General features: G+C 41.5%; 1 protein-coding gene across 3 annotated transcripts in view; it reads right to left on the reverse strand.

Moving 5' to 3' along the window:
- The window catches only part of LOC139749578 (glycerophosphocholine phosphodiesterase GPCPD1-like), a 167,162-nt gene that overhangs the window by 84,634 nt on the left and 58,911 nt on the right, over nt 1-23,617 (reverse strand). The window contains exons 1-4 of one of the 3 annotated variants that reach the window (XM_071663645.1): nt 10,445-10,536; nt 3,315-3,470; nt 2,955-3,089; nt 1,470-1,587 (exon numbers count right to left, since the gene is read on the reverse strand). In XM_071663645.1, coding sequence (XP_071519746.1) covers nt 1,470-1,587; nt 2,955-3,089; nt 3,315-3,374 — 313 coding nt within the window. In that variant the 5' untranslated portion in view covers nt 3,375-3,470; nt 10,445-10,536. Of the gene's footprint in view, nt 1-1,469; nt 1,588-2,954; nt 3,090-3,314; nt 3,471-10,444; nt 10,537-23,617 lie in introns of those variants that run through there. The other 2 variants (XM_071663647.1, XM_071663646.1) reach the window with 2 other exon arrangements.

Raw genomic sequence — 23,617 nt, forward strand, 5'->3', positions numbered from 1 at the left:
CGAATGGAATGGGCGTAAAGAGATACAGACAGACAGATAATACTTAAGGAATAAATCATTAGTATTTTCAAAAATACTGTGCCAAATTCCACTTTGGTGACAAAATAACATCTTACAAGCTCATTCATGGCACAGAGATGTTTTCAGGAAAACTTTATATATCTTATTTCTATTTTTACGTGTTTGCACAATACTTTATACAATATCATATGAATGCAAGGCATGGGCTATATAAAAGGCTGTGCAGAGGAGGGTGGATGTGTTGGAAATGAAATATTTGAAGACAATATGAGAAGAGAGGTGGTTTAATCAAGTAAGTAAAGAAAGGGTAAGAGAAATGTGTGGTAATAAAAATAGTGAGAGAGAGCTGCAGAGGCAGTGCTGAAATGGTTTAGAGATATGGAAAGAATGAGAGGAAATGTTGACAAAGAGGATATTTATATATCAGAAGTGGTGGGAAAAGGAATGGAGAGACCAAACTGGAGATGGAAAGATGGAGTGAAAAAGATTTTGAGTGATTAGGTCCTGAAATTGCAGGAACAGAAAAGGTGTGTATGGGATAGAGTGAAGTGGAATGTCATGGTATACTGGGGTTGACATGCTATCAGTGGACTGAATCAGAGCATGTAAAGGATCCAGGGTAAACCTTGGAGAAGTCTATGAGGCCTAGTTGTGAATAGTGAGCTGTGGTTTTGGTGCATTACATAAGACACCTAGAAAATGAATGAGAGTGGAAGTGGCTTTTCTTCGTCTGTTTCTGGTGCCACCTCGCTAACGTGGGAAACGGCCATCAAGCATGAACAAAATACATTAATGCTTTACAGTGTTACAAAATAAGAATACAGTAATACAATAAGCTTTATATACAGAAACTACCATAATTACTACAGCAATTGTTGGTGATCACAAACATGGGTCACTTTGGACTATCACCAGATATATCACACAAGTTCTGATATATCAGATAATAGTCTGCCTGGGCTTTAGATATACAACAAAGCCAAATTCCAATATATGCAGTGTTTAACAATGCAAGGATTCATTACGATGTATGCATGAATTCATGTGCGTGTGTGTGTGTGTAGAGGTGAAACATTGTTCCAGAATACCGAAAATTTGATACAAGAAGCATCAAGGTTAGTCTTCCACATACTTCCTTCAGTCTCCCATGTTTGTGCTCATTTCCCTTTTAGTTTTCAATCCTAAACGGACAGACAACAACGGTACAGGAAGAGTTAAATACAACAGAAAATGAAATGTTAATTCTAAGCAGAAATACCTGCTATCAATACAAGAAATCAATACTTGCAATGTATATGTTCATCACCTCTTGCTGTGATGCTGTTATGGCATCTTAATAAATCAAGCAGAAAAAGACAGTCACTATTCAAGAGCCATGTAAAAATAATTATACAAATGCATTTCATTCAAAACTTCCTGTATAAAGTTAAACCATGACAACAAATTACCTCCTTCTGGAACTTTTCTTGGCAACAGATTAGTCTCCCAACGCCTGACGACCAACGCTCGCTCATATGTGTCAGGCTTGTCCTCCAGGATGATACACACACAGTAACGGTACTCCACCTGTCAACATAAACAACAACATATCAGGAAAGCCCACAACAAATGAGAGGGGTTTCATGAAGTGGACCCTACAACAATTAATGGAAGTTAGGGTGAGTGAGTATTAATAAACTATGCCAGGGATTTTTAACCTTTTATCTACCATATACCTTTTTTAGTGTCTGCAAAAAACACTGTTCACCCCAAGTTTATTGTAATACAGTACAAGCATATGGCGCTCTCATGGTGAATTCATCCTCCATCTAGCTGCTGATACAAGTGTTTCTAATGGTATGACCACCAACAACTCGCTTCAGTATGCTTCGGGATGTCTTGAGGGAATGATGTTCTTGCTTTACTCTTCCAGGCTGCCACTTCATTTTAGAAATTTTGCTACTGGGCACTGTATTTCATCCATCCATGCTTCAAGCTAGTCAGCTCCTACCTTAAGCAAAAGACTCAAATTCTTGTCTGGAAGCATGAAAACGTGGGTACAAGTGAGATTTCTTGGCACATCGGGTGCTCAGAATGCACGATCAGGTGGATGTTTCCCACAACACCTCCTCAGTGCCCTGCCTCATTCAGGAGACTGATACCCATAGACTCAAAACATGGATCTCGAATCCTTCAGGTACTTTGACAATTCCATGTCCAGATATGGTAATGAGGGCCAAAGGAGAGATGACATGGTAATAAAATGTAACTATGACACTGCATATGAAAATGTATGGGGAAGCAGAGGTTTTTGTGGACACTGTTCATTACTGGTGGTATTCATGTACCCTGTAAAAGGATGAATTCATAGAAAGTATCAGAATGACATACTGTATTGTAATGTTCATTACACTACAGATACAATAATGACTTCTTTGGTTCACGTTGTGGTAAGCTTTACATAAAAATTGAAGTTGTATAGCATCATAATCAATATATTTAACACTGAAACATTAATGAAAGTCATTCCTGAACACATTCAACATTTCAAGCAGCCCATCAACTATATCTATTCATTCTTTCAGCATGTATGAAGAGATCTTATTGAGCCCATGAGCCATAAATGGGTCAATGATTTTTAATAACCTGGTTCTGTTTCTTCTGCAATCTAAATGTTATCAAAGACATCCTCCCTATCTTATCTACCTACAGTGTGACAATACTCCTAACCCGATCATTCAGCTCCTGTATTTATATGCAAAATGCATAATCAGAATTTCTTATTGGAAGATTCTGTATGAATATTCATGAGCATGAGTTAAGGAGGATACACAAACTCATTTTCCTATAAACCAAAGTTTCAAGAATGCAAAACACAGTGGTATCAGATTTCAAAGTTTTTCTAATTTCTAAAGTTTATGGGATACTATTGCAAAAATAGGTACAGGACTTACTTGTGAAAAGGGAATCGGAAGTGAGGCTGACCATACACTCTCTTCATCATCAACGACTGAGGTTTCTGCATACAGTGGGATCATATGCTGAGAATCCCACATCCCAAGAGACTCGCAGTTCCCCACCACACACACCTGAATTATGATGAAATTATGAATGGTCAACATTAAGAGGAGTAATATTTTTCAGTTCTTCAAGATCCACAAATATCACGTTGGGATAAATGATTAAGTAGTACTGTACAAAAGCCCTACATTACTCTAGCACAAACTTAATTTTCTACAGGTTAACATCTCTTCCTTCCATGAGTTATACTCCACAAGAAAAAGTAATAACAGGAAGACCATAATGTGACAAACCTGTTCCCCAACTGCCACCTGGCAGGAGACACGGAATACCCATTCACGGCTCTCAATCATCCTGAATTACAGAGGAAACTGCAATGATTCTACCACTAAATCAGCCAACAGCAAAAACAAGGCTATGATTCTTCACTCAGCTTCATAATAGTCAAACTGAAAAGAAAGTAGTTTATCGATTAATTCAAAAAAGATAATGCAAAAATCTAAATCAACCACAGTTAATACAGTAATACTTTCCCTATGTACATTCCCTATAATTTTGTCAGCCCTACTGTTCAACGTATATCAACTAAGCAAAAACAGCATGTTGTGTCTAACTTTGTGCAAAAAATTAGTGCAGCATTACGAACACTTGAAAACTTGTCATAAAGTTCTTTGGAGTAACCTCAGAATACATTTAGCATGGAGAAGAATGGGTATGATCATTAAGAACAGAGACTAAATTGAAACAAGGAGCTTATGTGTGCCATACTGGATGCCCAAAACCACGAAGAGCTGGAATGAGATGATGAAAACTAAGTTAATAAGAGTGGTTTAGAAATACATATGCCTAATGAAACTAATGAGCAATCACGCACACCTATAATCCAGCATGATTGCAGAAATGAGTTCTAGCAACCCTGATAATTATACAGTGCCATGAGTCAGTGAGTGCAGTTATTCTTTTCATTATCAATTATACTATATATTTTATTATACTTTGTCGCTGTCTCCCGCGTTTGCGAGGTAGCGCAAGGAAACAGACGAAAGAAATGGCCCAACCCCCCCCCATACACATGTATATACATACGTCCACACACGCAAATATACATACCTACACAGCTTTCCATGGTTTACCCCAGACGCTTCACATGCCTTGATTCAATCCACTGACAGCACGTCAACCCCGGTATACCATATCACTCCAATTCACTCTATTCCTTGCCCTCCTTTCACCCTCCTGCATGTTCAGGCCCCGATCACACAAAATCTTTTTCACTCCATCTTTCCACCTCCAATTTGGTCTCCCTCTTCTCCTCGTTCCCTCCACCTCCGACACATATATCCTCTTGGTCAATCTTTCCTCACTCATCCTCTCCATGTGCCCAAACCACTTCAAAACACCCTCTTCTGCTCTCTCAACCACGCTCTTTTTATTTCCACACATCTCTCTTACCCTTACGTTACTCACTCGATCAAACCACCTCACACCACACATTGTCCTCAAACATCTCATTTCCAGCACATCCATCCTCCTGCGCACAACTCTATCCATAGCCCACGCCTCGCAACCATACAACATTGTTGGAACCACTATTCCTTCAAACATACCCATTTTTGCTTTCGGAGATAATGTTCTCGACTTCCACACATTCTTCAAGGCCCCCAGAATTTTCGCCCCCTCCCCCACCCTATGATCCACTTCCGCTTCCATGGTTCCATCTGCTGCCAGATCCACTCCCAGATATCTAAAACACTTCACTTCCTCCAGTTTTTCTCCATTCAAACTCACCTCCCAATTGACTTGACCCTCAACCCTACTGTACCTAATAACCTTGCTCTTATTCACATTTACTCCTAACTTTCTTCTTCCACACACTTTACCAAACTCAGTCACCAGCTTCTGCAGTTTCTCACATTAATCAGCCACCAGCACTGTATCATCAGCGAACAACAACTGACTCACTTCCCAAGCTCTCTCATCCCCAACAGACTTCATACTTGCCCCTCTTTCCAAAACTCTTGCATTTACCTCCCTAACAACCCCATCCATAAACAAATTAAACAACCATGGAGACATTACACACCCCTGCCGCAAACCTACATTCACTGAGAACCAATCACTTTCCTCTCTTCCTACACGTACACATGCCTTACATCCTTGATAAAAACTTTTCACTGCTTCTAACAACTTTCCTCCCACACCATATATTCTTAATACCTTCCACAGAGCATCTCTATCAACTCTATCATATGCCTTCTCCAGATCCATAAATGCTACATACAAATCCATTTGCTTTTCTAAGTATTTCTCACATACATTCTTCAAAGCAAACACCTGATCCACACATCCTCTACCACTTCTGAAACCACACTGCTCTTCCCCAATCTGATGCTCTGTACATGCCTTCACCCTCTCAATCAATACCCTCCCATATAATTTACCAGGAATACTCAACAAACTTATACCTCTGTAATTTGAGCACTCACTCTTATCCCCTTTGCCTTTGTACAATGGCACTATGCACGCATTCCGCCAATCCTCAGGCACCTCACCATGAGTCATACATACATTGAATAACCTTACCACCAGTCAACAATACAGTCACCCCCTTTTTTAATAAATTCCACTGCAATACCATCCAAACCTGCTGCCTTGCCGGCTTTCATCTTCCGCAAAGCTTTCACTACCTCTTCTCTGTTTACCAAATCATTTTCCCTAACCCTCTCACTCTGCACACCACCTCGACCAAGACACCCTATATCTGCCACTCTATCATCAAACACATTCAACAAACCTTCAAAATACTCACTCCATCTCCTTCTCACATCACCACTACTTGTTATCACCTCCCCATTTGCGCCCTTCACTGAAGTTCCCATTTGCTCCCTTGTCTTACGCACTTTATTTACCTCCTTCCAGAACATCTTTTTATTCTCCCTAAAATTTAATGATACTCTCTCACCCCAACTCTCATTTGCCCTTTTTTTCAATTATTTTTCAATTATACATCAGGTATAAAAGAACATTTTCTCAGGATTAACTTTCTTCTGCAACTAAAACTTAGTCAAAACATTATGGATTACATTCTGCTTCTGATGCAACAACTACCATGTCATTCTCTATAATCATTTGTGATGGTGTCAGAGACAATCACAAATTTACATATGATAAGTTATTTCCTATCATTTAAGTATGCCTTAACTACTAAAAACACAATACATTTGTACAGGTAAGTTCTTTGAAAAACTTTGATTAATATGAGTGTCTACATGTATGAGTGGGTCAAGAAAACAATGACTCGACTTATCAGGGGGTATCTGATTTTAACATATGGGATCAAAGGGAAGGAGGGGGGTCCAAAATGCCCTAAAAAATTTACAATGGGGCTTCCGAATTACTCCCAAGGCCATTCTTGACCTTACATTTATCTTACACTAGCTTCATGAGCTGTACTCTACCCCTACAGCTCAGTCTACAGCCAACCCTTCCTGGTGTAATATGCTGTGTGATGCTGTAGTTTTCCATGTGTTACATGCTGTGTAGCTCGGCTGATCTTGTATACTTAGCAAGAAAATGTGCACTTCCACCATAAAAGAGTCCAGGGGGTCTTCCCAAAGCACCAACAGATGTGGGTCTATGATATATATGTTGTTATCTTTAATGCTTCCCCACATCATCACAACTCTTCGCTGGATTTGACTGGTGCAATATACGTCATCTTCAATGGATTTAACTTGCACACTTCACATCTGTCATTCATGCAAGGAATTCACATACAATCTCAACCAAATGAGGAAGCCGAGAAAGTCAGTCACACTGACTATCAAACATATTGTAATACAATGGCACTAACATTTACAGCGTATCAGGTTTGTCAGCAACCTCTGAACTGTGATAAGTACCCTATCTGAAAGTCAAGAATTCTATCAACATGACTCTCAATTTTATCTCTCCTGGCATCAACAGTAACAGCTACTGCTGTCCTCGACAGGCCTCTCATCGTCAATAAAGTGCACATAAAAATTCCACATTTCTTGTAAATCTGAAGAGCGAAGGGGATAAAGATATCATCTCCAAATCCATAAAAATAAAACTCTTTTAACACACGGTGGCACAGAGCCAGCCTAATTATGAAGCCTCATGATCAACTCCGACAATAGATACAGCCAAGTGATTATAACCTGAGCAGCATTAAGCAGTGCACCTGCAGGCTTGCTGCCAATCACTGGTACCAGTCTTGTTATCACGCCCTCTTGCCATTCTTGTTATCACTCTCACTGTTGTCACTCTAACTGCTGCCAGTCCTGTTAACACTCTCACTGCTATCATCACTGTCACTACTCCTGTTCAACACTCTCGCTGCAATTGCATCTGTTTCTGCAATCACTGCTGCCACTCCTATTGGTGCTGCCATTGCTGTCACCCGTCAGCAATGTCACTGCTGTCACTCCTATTAGCACCGTCACTCCTATTAGCACTGTCACTGCTGCCATTCCTGTTAGCACTCTCACTGCTGTCACTCCTATTAGTACTGTCACTGCTGTCACTCCTGTTAGCACTGCTGCTGCTACGGTAATAATTTTCATTGCTAGCAGGCCTACCATCACTTTCACTGCTGCTAGTCCCGTTATCAATCTCACTGCTGCCAGTCCAGTTATCACTCACTGCTGCCAGTTCTGTTATCAACCACTGTTGCCAATCCTATTATCACTCATTGCTGCCAGTTCTGTTTTCACTCACTGCTGCCAGTCCTGTTATCACTGTGCTGCCAGTCCTGTTATCACTCAATGATGCCAGTCCTGTTATCACTCATTGTTGCCAGTCCTGTTATCACTCACTGCTGCCAGTCCTGTTATCACTCACTGTTGCCAGTCCTGTTATCACTCATTGCTGCCAATCCTGTTATCACTCACTGTTGCCAGTCCTATTATCACTCACTGCTGTCAGTCCAGTTATCATTCACTGTTGCCAGTCCTATTATCACTCACTGCTGCCAGTCCTGTTATCACTCACTGTTGCCAGTCCTATTATCACTCAATGCTGCCAGTCCTGTTATCACTCACTGTTGCCAGTCCTATTATCACTCACTGCTGCCAGTCCTGTTATCATTCACTGTTGCCAGTCCTATTATCACTCACTGCTGCCAGTCCTGTTATCATTCTCAGTGCTGCCAGTTCTGTTGTCACTCATTACTGCCAGTCCTGTTATCACTCACTGCTATCAATCGTGTTCTAACTGTGCTACCAGTCCTGTTATCACTCACTGCTATCAATCGTGTTAACACTGTGCTACCAGTCCTGTTATCACTCACTGCTATCAATCGTGTTATCACTGTGCTACCAGTCCTGTTATCACTCACTGCTATCAATCGTGTTATCACTGTGCTACCAGTCCTGTTATCACTCACTGTTGCCAATCCTATTATCACTCACTGCTGCCAGTCCTGTTATCACTCTGTGCTACCAGTCCTGTTATCACTCACTGTTGCCAGTCCTGTCATCACTCACAGTTGCCAATCCTGTTATCACTCACTGCTGCCAGTCCTATTATCATTTACTTGCTGCCAGTCATGTTATCACTCACTGCTGCCAGTCCTGTTATCACTCACTGCTATCAAACGTGTTATCACTGTGCTACCAGTCCTATTATCACTGTATTGTCAGTCCTGTTTTCACTCACTGCTGCCAGTCGTTATCTTTCAAACTAACAACCAATCCTGTTATCACTCTGCTCCCACACCTGTTATCGTTCACTGCTGCCAATCTTGTTATCACTCAATATTGCCAGTCCTGTTGTCACTCACTGTTGCCAAACCTGTTATCACTCACTGTTGCCAAACCTGTTATCACTCACTGTTGCCAAACCTGTTATCACTCACTGCTGCAAAACCTGTTATCACTCACTGCTGCCAATTGTTACCAGTCACTGCTGCCAATTGTTACCAGCCACTGCTGCCAATCCTAATATTCCTCACTACTACTGCCAGTTATCATTCACTGCTGCCAGTCCGGGTTAAACACTCACTGTTGCCAATCCTAATATCGCAATTACCAGTCGTAATAACACTCACTGTTGCCACAAGTTACCGCCCACAGCTGCCACTTGCTATCAATCACTGTTGCCTGTCCTAAAATCTCTTACCGCTGCCAGTTCTGCTATCATTCACTGTTACCGGTCCTGATATCACTCACTGCTGGCAGTCAAGTACAATCACTGTTGCCAGGCCTAATATCACTCTACGGGCCGTCTCGTTACACTCACTGCTGACAGTCCTGTTAATCACTGTCACTGCTGACAGTCCTGTTACTCTCACTGCTGACACTCGTTAGACTGTCACTGCTGACAGTCCTGTTAATCACTGTCACTGCTGACAGTCCTGTTAATCACTGTCACTGCTGACAGTCCTGTTAATCACTGTCACTGCCGACAGTCCTGTTAATCACTCTCACTGCTCACAGTCCTGTTACACTCACTGCTGACAGTCCTGTTAATCACTGTCACTGCTGAAAGTCCTGTTAATCACTCACTGCTGAGTCCTGTTAATCACTGTCACTGTTGATAGTCCTGTTAATGACTCTCACTGCTGACAGTCCTGTTAATCACTCTCACTGCTGACAGTCCTGTTAATCACTCTCACTGCTGAGTCTCGTTACACTCTCACTGCTGACAGTCCTGTTACTCACTCTCACTGCTGACAGTCCTGTTAATCACTCTCACTGGTGAGTCTCGTTACACTCTCACTGCTGACACTCGTTTCACTGCTGACACTCCTGTTATCATATCTCCACACACAAAGATAACAAGTCCATTCCTAACCTTGACTGGCTCAGCTTTCCAAACCACAAGGGGGGAGGGAGATGACACTATCGCATCCCAAACTGACACTTAATCACGTTTCTCCTTTACTACCATACAATTCTCTGATATAAATAGAGTGACGTGGAAATAATAATAATAATAACAATAATAACAACAAACTCGGGAGATAGGTTCTTCACCCCCCATGTCTCTAAGGGCGACTGAAAACACCTGCGCTGCCATGGGTGATCAATATCACCGACATGAAGATGACACACACACACACACAGAGACTCTCTCCTTTTTCCCTTCACTACACTAGACACTAAGGAAGCGCCGGGGGTTTAATCCATAACACCCTCGAAACAATGAGCACCTAAATATTTTTTTTCTTTTTGCCACAAGAGCAATGGCTGGCTGGCTGGCTGGAAAAGCATTCTCCCACATTTGTGAGGGGAGTCGTCCAAGCACAAGAGCTTAGATGGAGCAAGGACGTCACCATTATGGTGAGCCAACGCCTTATTATTCTCCATCCCTAGTGGTTGCAATTTACGATGAGGGGGAGGCGAGGGAGAGAGAGAGAGAAAGAGAGCTCAAAGTCAGGGTCTCGATGTGACGTACTCACCCTCCCGAGTCTAGTCAGCAACTGTCCCCCACGCACGCGCCGCAGGGGCTAAACAAACCCCCACACGCTCCTCGGATTGGCCCGAGCCCAGACACTCCCCCTGAACGTGGCGCTCTCATTGGCTGACAGCTCATTGCATCACCAGCTGGCATAGCTCCCTCGCAAGAATCAACCTTGGATGCGTATGATTTTTTATCTCACGTAAATACCGTACTTGAGAGATACTGTTACTATTTGTACAATTTCTACTAAATGTTGGGCTCTGTTAGTGACGTAAATGCTATCTTAGAGGGGGGGAGAATTCTCAAGATGTGTGTGACTGAATCCAACTCAACTCGCACGTTACATTTTGCAATTGTAATCAACAGAACTATTATATTCTTATCATCTGCTGTGTCGAGACCCAGATGTTAAGCAAGAGTGAGAGGAGTTTTGATAAGGTGTATTTCTAAAGACATCAGAGATAAATGGTAAGATTTGTGTGGGGGAGTCGTCCAAGCCAGAAACCCGAGGGAGGTAGAAGACTGAATTAGATTGCAGAAATTAACACAAAATTATTCGATCAGAGTCGGAGATTGTAGCAAAAAAATTATCTAGATTCTAACTAAACTTTTCATCTAAGCGGGGTGAAACCCCTTTCACGTAGCTCGGGTTGTGAGCTTTAGCTAAATATGCTTGATATTGCATTAATACAATTAGCTGCTAGACCTACGCGCGACGAGATTGTATTACATTTAGTTCTAAATACATATGAGAATCTCGCTAAGAATGTTGAAATCCGAGAAATAATTGGTACAAATGATCTCTGTCGAATTACTTTTAAGTTAACATCTACCATTTCTGTAATGCTGGTCAACATAAAAGAGTCGCTGAAAGAAAAAAAGAAATGACCAAATTTTAGACTTGAAAATGTTGAAGATAGCATTGTTGTTGACATGCACACTTGGTTAGATACCATAAATGAAAGCGCTATGGACGTTGCTTAGGGTAAGTTTCAGTAAGACGTTCAAAGCAGTAGTGGGAACATTTGTGCCAACGCGTAATAGACGAATCTTTTTCCAATGCGAGGCCAAAATGGTGGAACGATGATATAAAGAAGTGTTCTGTTGTCTAAGAAAACTGTACATAAGAAGCTCACAGAGACCAATAAACAGCTTGATCAAAAAACTGCGTAGAGAAACTGATGTATACGTTAAGGGCTGCCAGTTTGAAGTGTATATTGCTGAAAATATCAAAAGGAATATCAAAAGGGAATTTTATGGTTGTGTTAGAAGCAAGAGTCATTAGTACCCAATTAGCTAGGCCATCATTAACTGAAAATAGTGATTTAGTTCACGACAAAGAAGACATAGCAAAGATTTCAAATCATTTTTTTTTTTTTCGCATCTATATTTACAATCGAAGATACAGCGCAGGTCCAGAGTCCAAGTTTAATTATAAGAGAGGAAAACAATTTGTGATAGCTACAGGAACACGAGAGAAGCGAATAAAATGACATAGTTAAACACTTGAATACTCTCTTATTCAATAAGAGGAATGGAAGCTTGCTAATGCAATACCCATTTTCCAGAACAGCAATAAATCACAGACATTGTCCAGTTAGCTTTGTGTCTGTTGGTGTTCATCTTATGGAATTGCGTCTGTTGGTGTTTAGCCAATGGAAACCATCGTTTGGGTTAAGATTGTAAAACCATTTAGAGGACCACCACATGATAAAAGACTCTCCTGAACATGGTTTTTGATGGATCTCTCATGGCTGACAGATCTACTTGGTTTCTATAATGAGATAATCAATATATATATATATATATATATATATATATATATATATATATATATATATATATATATATATATGATGAAAGTAAAGCAGTTAATGTTAGGCATCTGGATTTTTCAAACCCCATTCGATGCATTCCACGTCAGAGATGGTCCATTACAGTCAAACCACAAGGTATAGAGAGGGTTGTACTTTGGTAGTTAGGAAATTGGTTAACTGGCCCTAAACAGCCAGCCTCAGAATGATTAGACGTAACAAGTGGTGTGCCACAAGGATCAGTCTTGGGACCAATTCTCTTTCTCATGTGAATCAATGATATGGATAATAGGCTGCACTGTTAGGAAGCTGGTCAAGGTTTGAAGGTTTGAGGGAAAGATCTTAATATTCTGGTGAAAAAAGCTCAAAACAGAACTGGTATGCAGGACTACAATGTCTCTGAGAGAATTTAGCAGCTTTTTTTTTTCCCCACCCTGTTATTCTAGATGTTATATTGAGATTACTAATTTTGGTCAAATTCTCATAAAACTTGAGCTCAAAACTGAGCCCATATCTGAATGAAAATGGACGTATGATATGGGATACCATGAAACGGCCTCATGTCTATAATCATGGGAGTTTTGTCCCGTGAAACAAATAAATACCGTATGCTTTTGCAGACAAAGAAAAAAATGTCTATCACAAACACATGTCAGTGAGTTTGGAAGATGGTGAAACGGGGACATGTTTCTTTCATTCGTCACTAATCTAAACCACTGAAACAGTTGATACATTATTTTTCTTTCTCTTTTCGAGGGACTAAACGTGAAATAGTTGATATAAGAACGTAAATCATTATGTTTCGTCATTTTCTCTGTCTATTGTATACCTTAAAATATGTCCGATGGCGCGCGCCCCCCTCCCTGTCCACCTCCTAACTCCTCCTTGAGCACCGCCCCTTCCTTACGTCAATTACATAAGACTCAAAGCAATATTTCATTCCTCCCAAACCACAAAGACGTTTCTTAGAGTCTTCGCTCGTCTCGTGGCTATAAATACCAGGCACAGACACCTGAAAATGGTGGTGGAGAGTCACGAGTTTTGGCCGCCATTCAATGCCACGGACTGAGAGGAAGGAAGTTACGTCCCCCACCACCTAGACTAGGCTAGGCTAGCTAGGTTAGGGTAGGCTAGGCTAGGCTGAGAGGAAGGAAGTTACGTCCCCCACCATCACCACCTACGCTAGGCTAGGCTAGGCTAGGCTAGGCTTTCCCTTGCTTCTAGTTTAGGGTACACCAACCACCTCTCTCATCTCTCTCTCTCTCTCTCTCTCTCTCTCTCTCTCTCTGCACCAAACTACATAATGACCCCCTACCATCACGCTACGATGTTATAAAACCGACTGCACAAGCGTGAGGATTGAGGTCACGCTATTGTGGGTGTGTGTGTGTGTGGGGGGGGGGGAAGCTTGTGGGGGTGTGTGTGTGGGGTGTGGGAAGCGACGACGGCCTTAGAGGCCCCTGTGATGTAATATCCTGAGAGAAGCAGGACATGGCTGTCCTGGGCCAGAGAGGAAGGATTCGTCGAGGGGCACAGAAGAGAGAGGGAGGGGTGGAGTGTAACCCACAGCTTTGACTTCATCTATGCTATGCCACACTTCTCTGTGGTGTACAGCCCTGCCCCCCCTCGCTAACTACTGCCTTTCTATGTCATTTTCCCTATACTACGTCTATTTCTTTGCGCAAGAGTGAAGAAGAAGAAGGGTCACTGGTTCATCTTTAAGCATTATGGTGTGGCAGGCTATGGCCTGAAGTAGTTCAAGGTTGCACAGTACGCAAGAGGACGTCGTTGTCTTTGTCCCTAACGAGCACCAACTGCCTCCAATGGTCGGTCATTAGCTCAATGAGAAGTACCAATCAGGCACCAGGGCGGTGTGTGTCTGCGTGTGCGTGCGCGCCGGTGTGAAAGCACAGAGGAATATATATATATATATATATATATATATATATATATATATATATATATATATATATATATATATATATATATATATATATATATTCCTATAAGTCCACGGGGAAAATGAAACACGAAAAGTTCCCAAGTGCACTTTCGTGTCATAATCACATCATCAGGGGAGACAACAAGAGAGAAATATAACAGTCAGTTGATATACATCGAAGAGACGAAGCTAGGACGCCATTTGGTCAACATGTGATTCAATCACACACACACACACGCACGCACACACACACACACACACACACACACACACACATATATATATATATATATATTTATTTATATATATATATATATATATATATATATATATATATATATATATATTGCATTTTTGAGCATGATTCTCAAAATATTTACTTTCTTATGGTCCCACTTGAAGCACAAGAAAGTTTTTATTTATTCTATTTATTTATTCCTTTTTTTGGTGCGATTTACCAAGTTGAACTACTCCAAATTTAATCTTAAGTTCATGATGTTTGATCCTAATATCATTAAGTCCATAGTAAAGGAGAGCTTTAATATATGGAATGTTGATTTTACTAATGACTAGGACTAACAATGATAACCAGCAATGCCACTGGCTGTTTCATCTGTGCTCATTGTAATTACTAAGTCATTAACAGGAATGAAACTCTTTGCTGTGTGGATGGGGCATAACAGTATCATAATACAGTCATTATCTTGGCTCATTTCTTGATCATGACGGGAAATTCATCATTGGAATATTAGGTGATACATAAAAATTTTCATTCTAGTCTTTTACTCGTCTTTTGTGTCTTTATATATATATATATATATATATATATATATATATATATATATATATATATATATATATATATATGTATATATATACCCAAGGCACACTAGAACATGATGTTCAGAGCTGCACATAATATATGTATCTTTAAAGTTGCTATTCCCTTTTTATTTACTTTTACTCGCTAAAAAATATTTTTTACGATGAGTAGTTAGTTAGGGACTGCATGAGAGGTAAGGATCTTTCGAGAGACTTTTAGAGAAACTTGTTTCATCACTTGAAAAATGAACTTTAATTTCAGTCCATTGGAACCATGTAAATGCAGTATCATTCTGCATTAAACAGATTTCATCTCATGATGTGAACTGAAACTGGTGGCTTACAGTCAGTCCCTCTTGGATCTGTAACACCTGTAACTTTGATATTGAAAGAAACAGGTCAGAACTACTGTTTATGTAGCATTTTTTTCAACAGGATCAATTATTTGTGCAGTTTTCCCCAATTTATATTATTATTATTATGGGATGACAGTTTGCTCTTGTAAAATTTAATAGAAAGGATATATATATATATATATACATATATATATATATATATATATATATATATATATATATATATATATATATATATATATATATATATATATATATATATATTTCATAGTATTCGCCATTTCCCGCATTAGCAAGGTAGCGTTAAGAACAGAGGACTGGGCCTTTGAGGGAATATCCTCACCTGGCCCCCTTCTCTGTTCCTTCTTTTGGAAAAAAAAATAAATAAATAAATTAAGGGACAGGAAGAGGTCTCTCTCTCTCTCTCTCTCTCTCTCTCTCTCTCTCTCTCTCTCTCTCTCTCTCTCTCTTCCAAGGAGTTGTGGGAGGAGGAGGAGGAGGAGGAGGAGGAGGAGGAGGAGGAGGAAGAGGAGGAGGAGGAGGAGGAAGAGGAGGAGGAAGTGGGTAACGAGAGGGCGCTGCTGCAGTGGGTAACGAGAGGGCGCTGCTGCAGTGGGTAACGAGAGGGCGCTGCTGCAGTGGGTAACGAGAGGGCGTTGCTGCAGTGGGTAACGAGAGGGCGTTGCTGCAGTGGGTAACGAGAGGGCGTTGCTGCAGTGGGTAACGAGAGGGCGCTGCTGCAGTGGGTAACGAGAGGGCGCTTTGCAGTGGGTAACGAGAGGGCGCTGTGCAGTGGGTAACGAGAGGGCGCTGCTGCAGTGGGTAGCGAGAGGGCGCTTCTGCAGTGGGTAGCGAGAGGGCGCTGCTGCAGTGGGTAACGAGAGGGCGCTTCTGCAGTGGGTAACGAGAGGGCGCCGTTGCAGTGGGTAACGAGAGGGCGCTGCTGCAGTGGGTAACGAGAGGGCGCTGCTACAGTGGGTAACGAGAGGGCGCTTCTGCAGTGGGTAACGAGAGGGCGCTTCTGCAGTGGGTCCGTCAGGAGGCTCAGTTCATGTCTTATATGGCTCACCGACACGTGACCTGCTGGTTTTACAGCTCATAAATTTGGAATCTATTAATCTCAAATATATCATTTAATGGCAGTTTACTCCACCGCACACCTGTGTGTGTGTGTGTGTGTGATTCTTAATCGCCCCTCGTGATGTGATTATTACACGATAGTGCACCTGGGAACTTATCGTGTTTCATTGAGAATGGGAGTGGGGGGGAGGGGAGGGGAGGGATGTGCTCTTTGTCCTCTCTCCCCTGGGATAATATATATATATATATATATATATATATATATATATATATATATATATATATATATATATATATATTTTTTTTTTTTTTTTCTTTCTTTTCTTTCATACTATTCGCCATTTCCCGCGTTAGCAAGGTAGCGTTAAGAACAGAGGACTGGGCCTCTGAGGAAATATCCTCACCTAGCCTCATTCTCTGTTCCTTCTTTTGGAAAATTTAAAAAAAAACGAGAGGGGAGGATTTCCAGCCCACCGCTCCCTCCCCTTTTAGTCGCCTTCTACGACACGCAGGGAATACGTGGGAAGTATTCTTTCTCCCCTATCCCCAGGGATAATATATATATATATATATATATATATATATATATATATATATATATATATATATATATATATATATATATATGTTCCTTCTTTTGGAAAAAAAAAAAAAAACCGAGAGGGGAGGATTTCCAGCCCCCCGCTCCCTCCCCTTTTAGTCGCCTTTTACGACACGCAGGGAATACGTGGGAAGTATTCTTTGTCCCCTATCCCCAGGGTATTCCCTCAAAGGCCCAGTCCTCTGTTCTTAACGCTACCTCGCTAATGCGGGAAATGGCGAATAGTTTGAAAGAAAGATATATATATATATATATATATATATATATATATATATATATATATATATATATATATATATATATATATATATATGATTTCAGTGCACATGAACAAGCACTTTCATAGGCCACATAATGCCTCCAGACACAAAGGGTTCGAACCGCGACCCATTTCTGTGATAGCTGAGTACTTTAACATCTAGATTATGCTGCCTATAATAATTCATGTCCTCTGCGATTATGATTATAATTGATCAAATATCCTTCGTCTCTCGTCCATGAGCAACGGCGTTTCGAACTTGTGGGGTAGCGCCGAGAATGGATGAAGGCAAGCAAGTTCGACTATGGACATGTGTACATATGTATAGGTGGACAAATAGGGTTCTATCTTGCCCTATTCTATATTTCTGGTGCTCTTAGATCATCAGCGTAACTCCTCCTTGTCCATTTTAATAAAATCTATAACACCGATTACATAGATGTCATCTTGGGGGTCAATTACCTTTGCTTTATGATAACGTATGTCTCCCGGGCTCGGCTTCCAAGCGGTAAACACACTCATCATTCACCAAGGATGTTATCTCGTTATCTGTGGAGGGAATCATCCAGAACCTTCCCCCGCCACTGAAGGAAACCCTCCACTTGACTTACCCTGCTCCTGAGTGGAGCGCGACCTCAAAAAGATGATAGGGAGGAGTTCTACAAAAAGAGATCCTTGGGTCATTCCTATATGTAACTAATATTTATTTCCCGTTACGATAATTAATATTATAATCCATGATAAGATGATAAACATGTAAAACTGCCTTACTCTCGTTTTAAAATTGGTCCTTATCATAAGCTTTCATAAGCTTTCCAAGAAGATAAGCTGTCATGTCAAAGTTTAATTTACCAAAAGGATTGAAAATAAGATTACATACATACATACAAGTCCTGGTCGAAATGTGTCTGTGTCACAGGCTCGACTGAGTGTACTAATATTAACAATTTTTATAATGACTGAAGCGGAGTACTTTGTAAACACATACACAAGTTAAAGAAAAAAAAAGTTTCTTGCCATTTCTTTGTGTGAAACGATATGACACTACGGACGAAGGATTTTGAGAAATGCCCCATAAACTTGGCCTTACATAGGTCGCCCTGCTTTCACGATATTGTAATATGTCAATAATATGTCATCTATTAACGAAATTTCCTGTTATTTGTGATGATAAATTTTATAGTGATTTCATATTTGGATGGAAATGAGTGTAAAGTGGGGAAATTACAATTATTAGGAAATGCGACTCCCATTCACGCGTACCAACCCTACCGAGACATCACGAGTCGTAACGATCATTTTCGAAATTCATCGAACCCATTTGGGTGAATAGTTTTTTTATTTTGCGGTTTGTACATCCAATATTAATGCTCCCTTGGCCTAGTTGGGCCCATCTATCACCTTCTTAAGTTGATATACTGCAAACATCGAATCTCTGTGCTCGCTTTTCCCCTTCTCTCTTTCCTATATGCCCTTTACACACACACACACACACACTGTCATAGGGATCCTTTCCCATTTTTCGGTGCCTCTATAATAAAAAAAATATATAAATATCTTTTACGACAAGTTTTGGTTTATGGAATGACGCTGCCACAAAATGGACCAACGCTTGGACCCCATGTTTTGGTTGACGTCATCGCGTGGACTGGTCCAAATATTTTCTGTTTTTCTTTTTGATCCCCAAAGTGGGAGAAGGAAGGGAGAGGGGAGGGGGGAGGGAAGCAGCGTGTTGTAATAAATAAATAAAAACAAACATGCAATTGTGCTTTGTATCATGGTATTTTGATTACTCTAAAAACATGTAACATGCCAGACGTACGATTCACTATACGACTATTGCACAAGGCATTTATATATTACTTTTCCTCAAAATGAATAGAAATGTTTATTGCCGCTCTCTTTCTCATAGTCTGAACATGAAGAACTTTTCTACGCCATATTTCTATAACATTTCATCTACCAGGCATTTAATCACCCCGTAGCAATGGTCAATTAATCAAAAAATTAATCATCATTTCAGTGATATCATTTCCTAAATGGAAAAGTCCTTTATTTACGTGAATTCACCATAACATGACCACAGTATCAGTGTTTCCTCTAAATGTCCGCAGTCCATTTTCTTTAGAAAGTTTCTTAATATTTACTCTGGATAATGTTTATCTTTGCTTTCACTCAAGATTATAAAATCATATCATTCTTGCTTCACAGTTCATCTTATTCTTTTTTATGTAACTCACCAGTACAAACACTTGTTCCCATAGGTGTGTGGATATATATATGTATTTACCGAATACATATATTTTCACCATACTGAAATTGTTTTAAGTTTTTCAGACCATTAGTATTCGAGGCAACATGGGGTCGAGCTTCGTCTCTCTCTCTCGATTATTTCAATTTCGTTTACCGAGTCTAGGAATGTTAATAAAAAGATCTAGGTGTGTCTTTCACAAATATTACCACTTCTAGTTCTCCTTAGTTCACTGCTGCAAGTGGATGAAGAACAGAGAACACAGACCTGTGCTTCGAAAGGGATTAAACGCAAGGTTGAAATTTACAGTTCGCTTCGTTTCTGAATTGCTTCACTGGTGGGGAATGAACCAGAGATCCGGTCTCCAATGTTCTTGGCAGAACAGGACTAGGCTGCACTACTCAGGCTAAGCTGCATTCAAGCTATTCTGCAGTCAAGCAAGGCTGCATTCAGGCTAGGCTGCATCAGGCTAGGCTGCATCAGGCTAGGCAGCATTCGAAGTGCTGGTTCATTTCCTAAGAGAGTCTCGACCATTAGAGTCGAGATTCGAAGTGCTGGTTCATTTCCTAAGAGAGTCTCGACCATTAGAGTCGAGATTCGAAGTGCTGGTTCATTTCCTAAGAGAGTCTCGACCATTAGAGTCGAGATTCGAAGTGGTGGTTCATTTCCCAAGAGAGTGGCGACCAATTCAGTCGAGATTCGAAGTGGTGGTTCATTTCCCAAGAGAGTGGCGACCAATTCAGTCGAGATTCGAAGTGCTGGTTCATTTCCTAAGAGAGTCTCGACCATTAGAGTCGAGATTCGAAGTGCTGGTTCATTTCCTAAGAGAGTCTCGACCATTAGAGTCGAGATTCGAAGTGCTGGTTCATTTCCTAAGAGAGTCTCGACCATTAGAGTCGAGATTCGAAGTGGTGGTTCATTTCCCAAGAGAGTGGCGACCAATTCAGTCGAGATTCGAAGTGGTGGTTCATTTCCCAAGAGAGTGGCGACCAATTCAGTCGAGATTCGAAGTGGTGGTTCATTTCCCAAGAGAGTGGCGACCAATTCAGTCGAGATTCGAAGTGGTGGTTCATTTCCCAAGAGAGTGGCGACCAATTCAGTCGAGATTCGAAGTGGTGGTTCATTTCCCAAGAGAGTGGCGACCAATTCAGTCGAGATTCGAAGTGCTGGTTCATTTCCTAAGAGAGTCTCGACCATTAGAGTCGAGATTCGAAGTGCTGGTTCATTTCCTAAGAGAGTCTCGACCATTAGAGTCGAGATTCGAAGTGGTGGTTCATTTCCCAAGAGAGTGGCGACCAATTCAGTCGAGATTCGAAGTGCTGGTTCATTTCCTAAGAGAGTCTCGACCATTAGAGTCGAGATTCGAAGTGCTGGTTCATTTCCTAAGAGAGTCTCGACCATTAGAGTCGAGATTCGAAGTGCTGGTTCATTTCCTAAGAGAGTCTCGACCATTAGAGTCGAGATTCGAAGTGCTGGTTCATTTCCTAAGAGAGTCTCGACCATTAGAGTCGAGATTCGAAGTGCTGGTTCATTTCCTAAGAGAGTCTCGACCATTAGAGTCGAGATTCGAAGTGCTGGTTCATTTCCTAAGAGAGTCTCGACCATTAGAGTCGAGATTCGAAGTGCTGGTTCATTTCCTAAGAGAGTCTCGACCATTAGAGTCGAGATTCGAAGTGCTGGTTCATTTCCTAAGAGAGTCTCGACCATTAGAGTCGAGATTCGAAGTGCTGGTTCATTTCCTAAGAGAGTCTCGACCATTAGAGTCGAGATTCGAAGTGCTGGTTCATTTCCTAAGAGAGTCTCGACCATTAGAGTCGAGATTCGAAGTGCTGGTTCATTTCCTAAGAGAGTCTCGACCATTAGAGTCGAGATTCGAAGTGGTGGTTCATTTCCCAAGAGAGTGGCGACCAATTCAGTCGAGATTCGAAGTGCTGGTTCATTTCCTAAGAGAGTCTCGACCATTAGAGTCGAGATTCGAAGTGCTGGTTCATTTCCTAAGAGAGTCTCGACCATTAGAGTCGAGATTCGAAGTGGTGGTTCATTTCCCAAGAGAGTGGCGACCAATTCAGTCGAGATTCGAAGTGCTGGTTCATTTCCTAAGAGAGTCTCGACCATTAGAGTCGAGATTCGAAGTGCTGGTTCATTTCCTAAGAGAGTCTCGACCATTAGAGTCGAGATTCGAAGTGGTGGTTCATTTCCCAAGAGAGTGGCGACCAATTCAGTCGAGATTCGAAGTGCTGGTTCATTTCCTAAGAGAGTCTCGACCATTAGAGTCGAGATTCGAAGTGGTGGTTCATTTCCCAAGAGAGTGGCGACCAATTCAGTCGAGATTCGAAGTGCTGGTTCATTTCCTAAGAGAGTCTCGACCATTAGAGTCGAGATTCGAAGTGCTGGTTCATTTCCTAAGAGAGTCTCGACCATTAGAGTCGAGATTCGAAGTGGTGGTTCATTTCCCAAGAGAGTGGCGACCAATTCAGTCGAGATTCGAAGTGCTGGTTCATTTCCTAAGAGAGTCTCGACCATTAGAGTCGAGATTCGAAGTGCTGGTTCATTTCCTAAGAGAGTCTCGACCATTAGAGTCGAGATTCGAAGTGCTGGTTCATTTCCTAAGAGAGTCTCGACCATTAGAGTCGAGATTCGAAGTGCTGGTTCATTTCCTAAGAGAGTCTCGACCATTAGAGTCGAGATTCGAAGTGCTGGTTCATTTCCTAAGAGAGTCTCGACCATTAGAGTCGAGATTCGAAGTGCTGGTTCATTTCCTAAGAGAGTCTCGACCATTAGAGTCGAGATTCGAAGTGGTGGTTCATTTCCCAAGAGAGTGGCGACCAATTCAGTCGAGATTCGAAGTGGTGGTTCATTTCCCAAGAGAGTGGCGACCAATTCAGTCGAGATTCGAAGTGGTGGTTCATTTCCCAAGAGAGTGGCGACCAATTCAGTCGAGATTCGAAGTGGTGGTTCATTTCCCAAGAGAGTGGCGACCAATTCAGTCGAGATTCGAAGTGCTGGTTCATTTCCTAAGAGAGTCTCGACCATTAGAGTCGAGATTCGAAGTGGTGGTTCATTTCCCAAGAGAGTGGCGACCAATTCAGTCGAGATTCGAAGTGCTGGTTCATTTCCTAAGAGAGTCTCGACCATTAGAGTCGAGATTCGAAGTGCTGGTTCATTTCCTAAGAGAGTCTCGACCATTAGAGTCGAGATTCGAAGTGCTGGTTCATTTCCTAAGAGAGTCTCGACCATTAGAGTCGAGATTCGAAGTGCTGGTTCATTTCCTAAGAGAGTCTCGACCATTAGAGTCGAGATTCGAAGTGCTGGTTCATTTCCTAAGAGAGTCTCGACCATTAGAGTCGAGATTCGAAGTGCTGGTTCATTTCCTAAGAGAGTCTCGACCATTAGAGTCGAGATTCGAAGTGCTGGTTCATTTCCTAAGAGAGTCTCGACCATTAGAGTCGAGATTCGAAGTGGTGGTTCATTTCCCAAGAGAGTGGCGACCAATTCAGTCGAGATTCGAAGTGGTGGTTCATTTCCCAAGAGAGTGGCGACCAATTCAGTCGAGATTCGAAGTGGTGGTTCATTTCCCAAGAGAGTGGCGACCAATTCAGTCGAGATTCGAAGTGCTGGTTCATTTCCTAAGAGAGTCTCGACCATTAGAGTCGAGATTCGAAGTGCTGGTTCATTTCCTAAGAGAGTCTCGACCATTAGAGTCGAGATTCGAAGTGCTGGTTCATTTCCTAAGAGAGTCTCGACCATTAGAGTCGAGATTCGAAGTGGTGGTTCATTTCCCAAGAGAGTGGCGACCAATTCAGTCGAGATTCGAAGTGCTGGTTCATTTCCTAAGAGAGTCTCGACCATTAGAGTCGAGATTCGAAGTGCTGGTTCATTTCCTAAGAGAGTCTCGACCATTAGAGTCGAGATTCGAAGTGCTGGTTCATTTCCTAAGAGAGTCTCGACCATTAGAGTCGAGATTCGAAGTGCTGGTTCATTTCCTAAGAGAGTCTCGACCATTAGAGTCGAGATTCGAAGTGCTGGTTCATTTCCTAAGAGAGTCT

This window comes from Panulirus ornatus, chromosome 7, assembly GCF_036320965.1.
Source record: "Panulirus ornatus isolate Po-2019 chromosome 7, ASM3632096v1, whole genome shotgun sequence".
Classification (NCBI taxonomy): domain Eukaryota; kingdom Metazoa; phylum Arthropoda; class Malacostraca; order Decapoda; family Palinuridae; genus Panulirus; species Panulirus ornatus.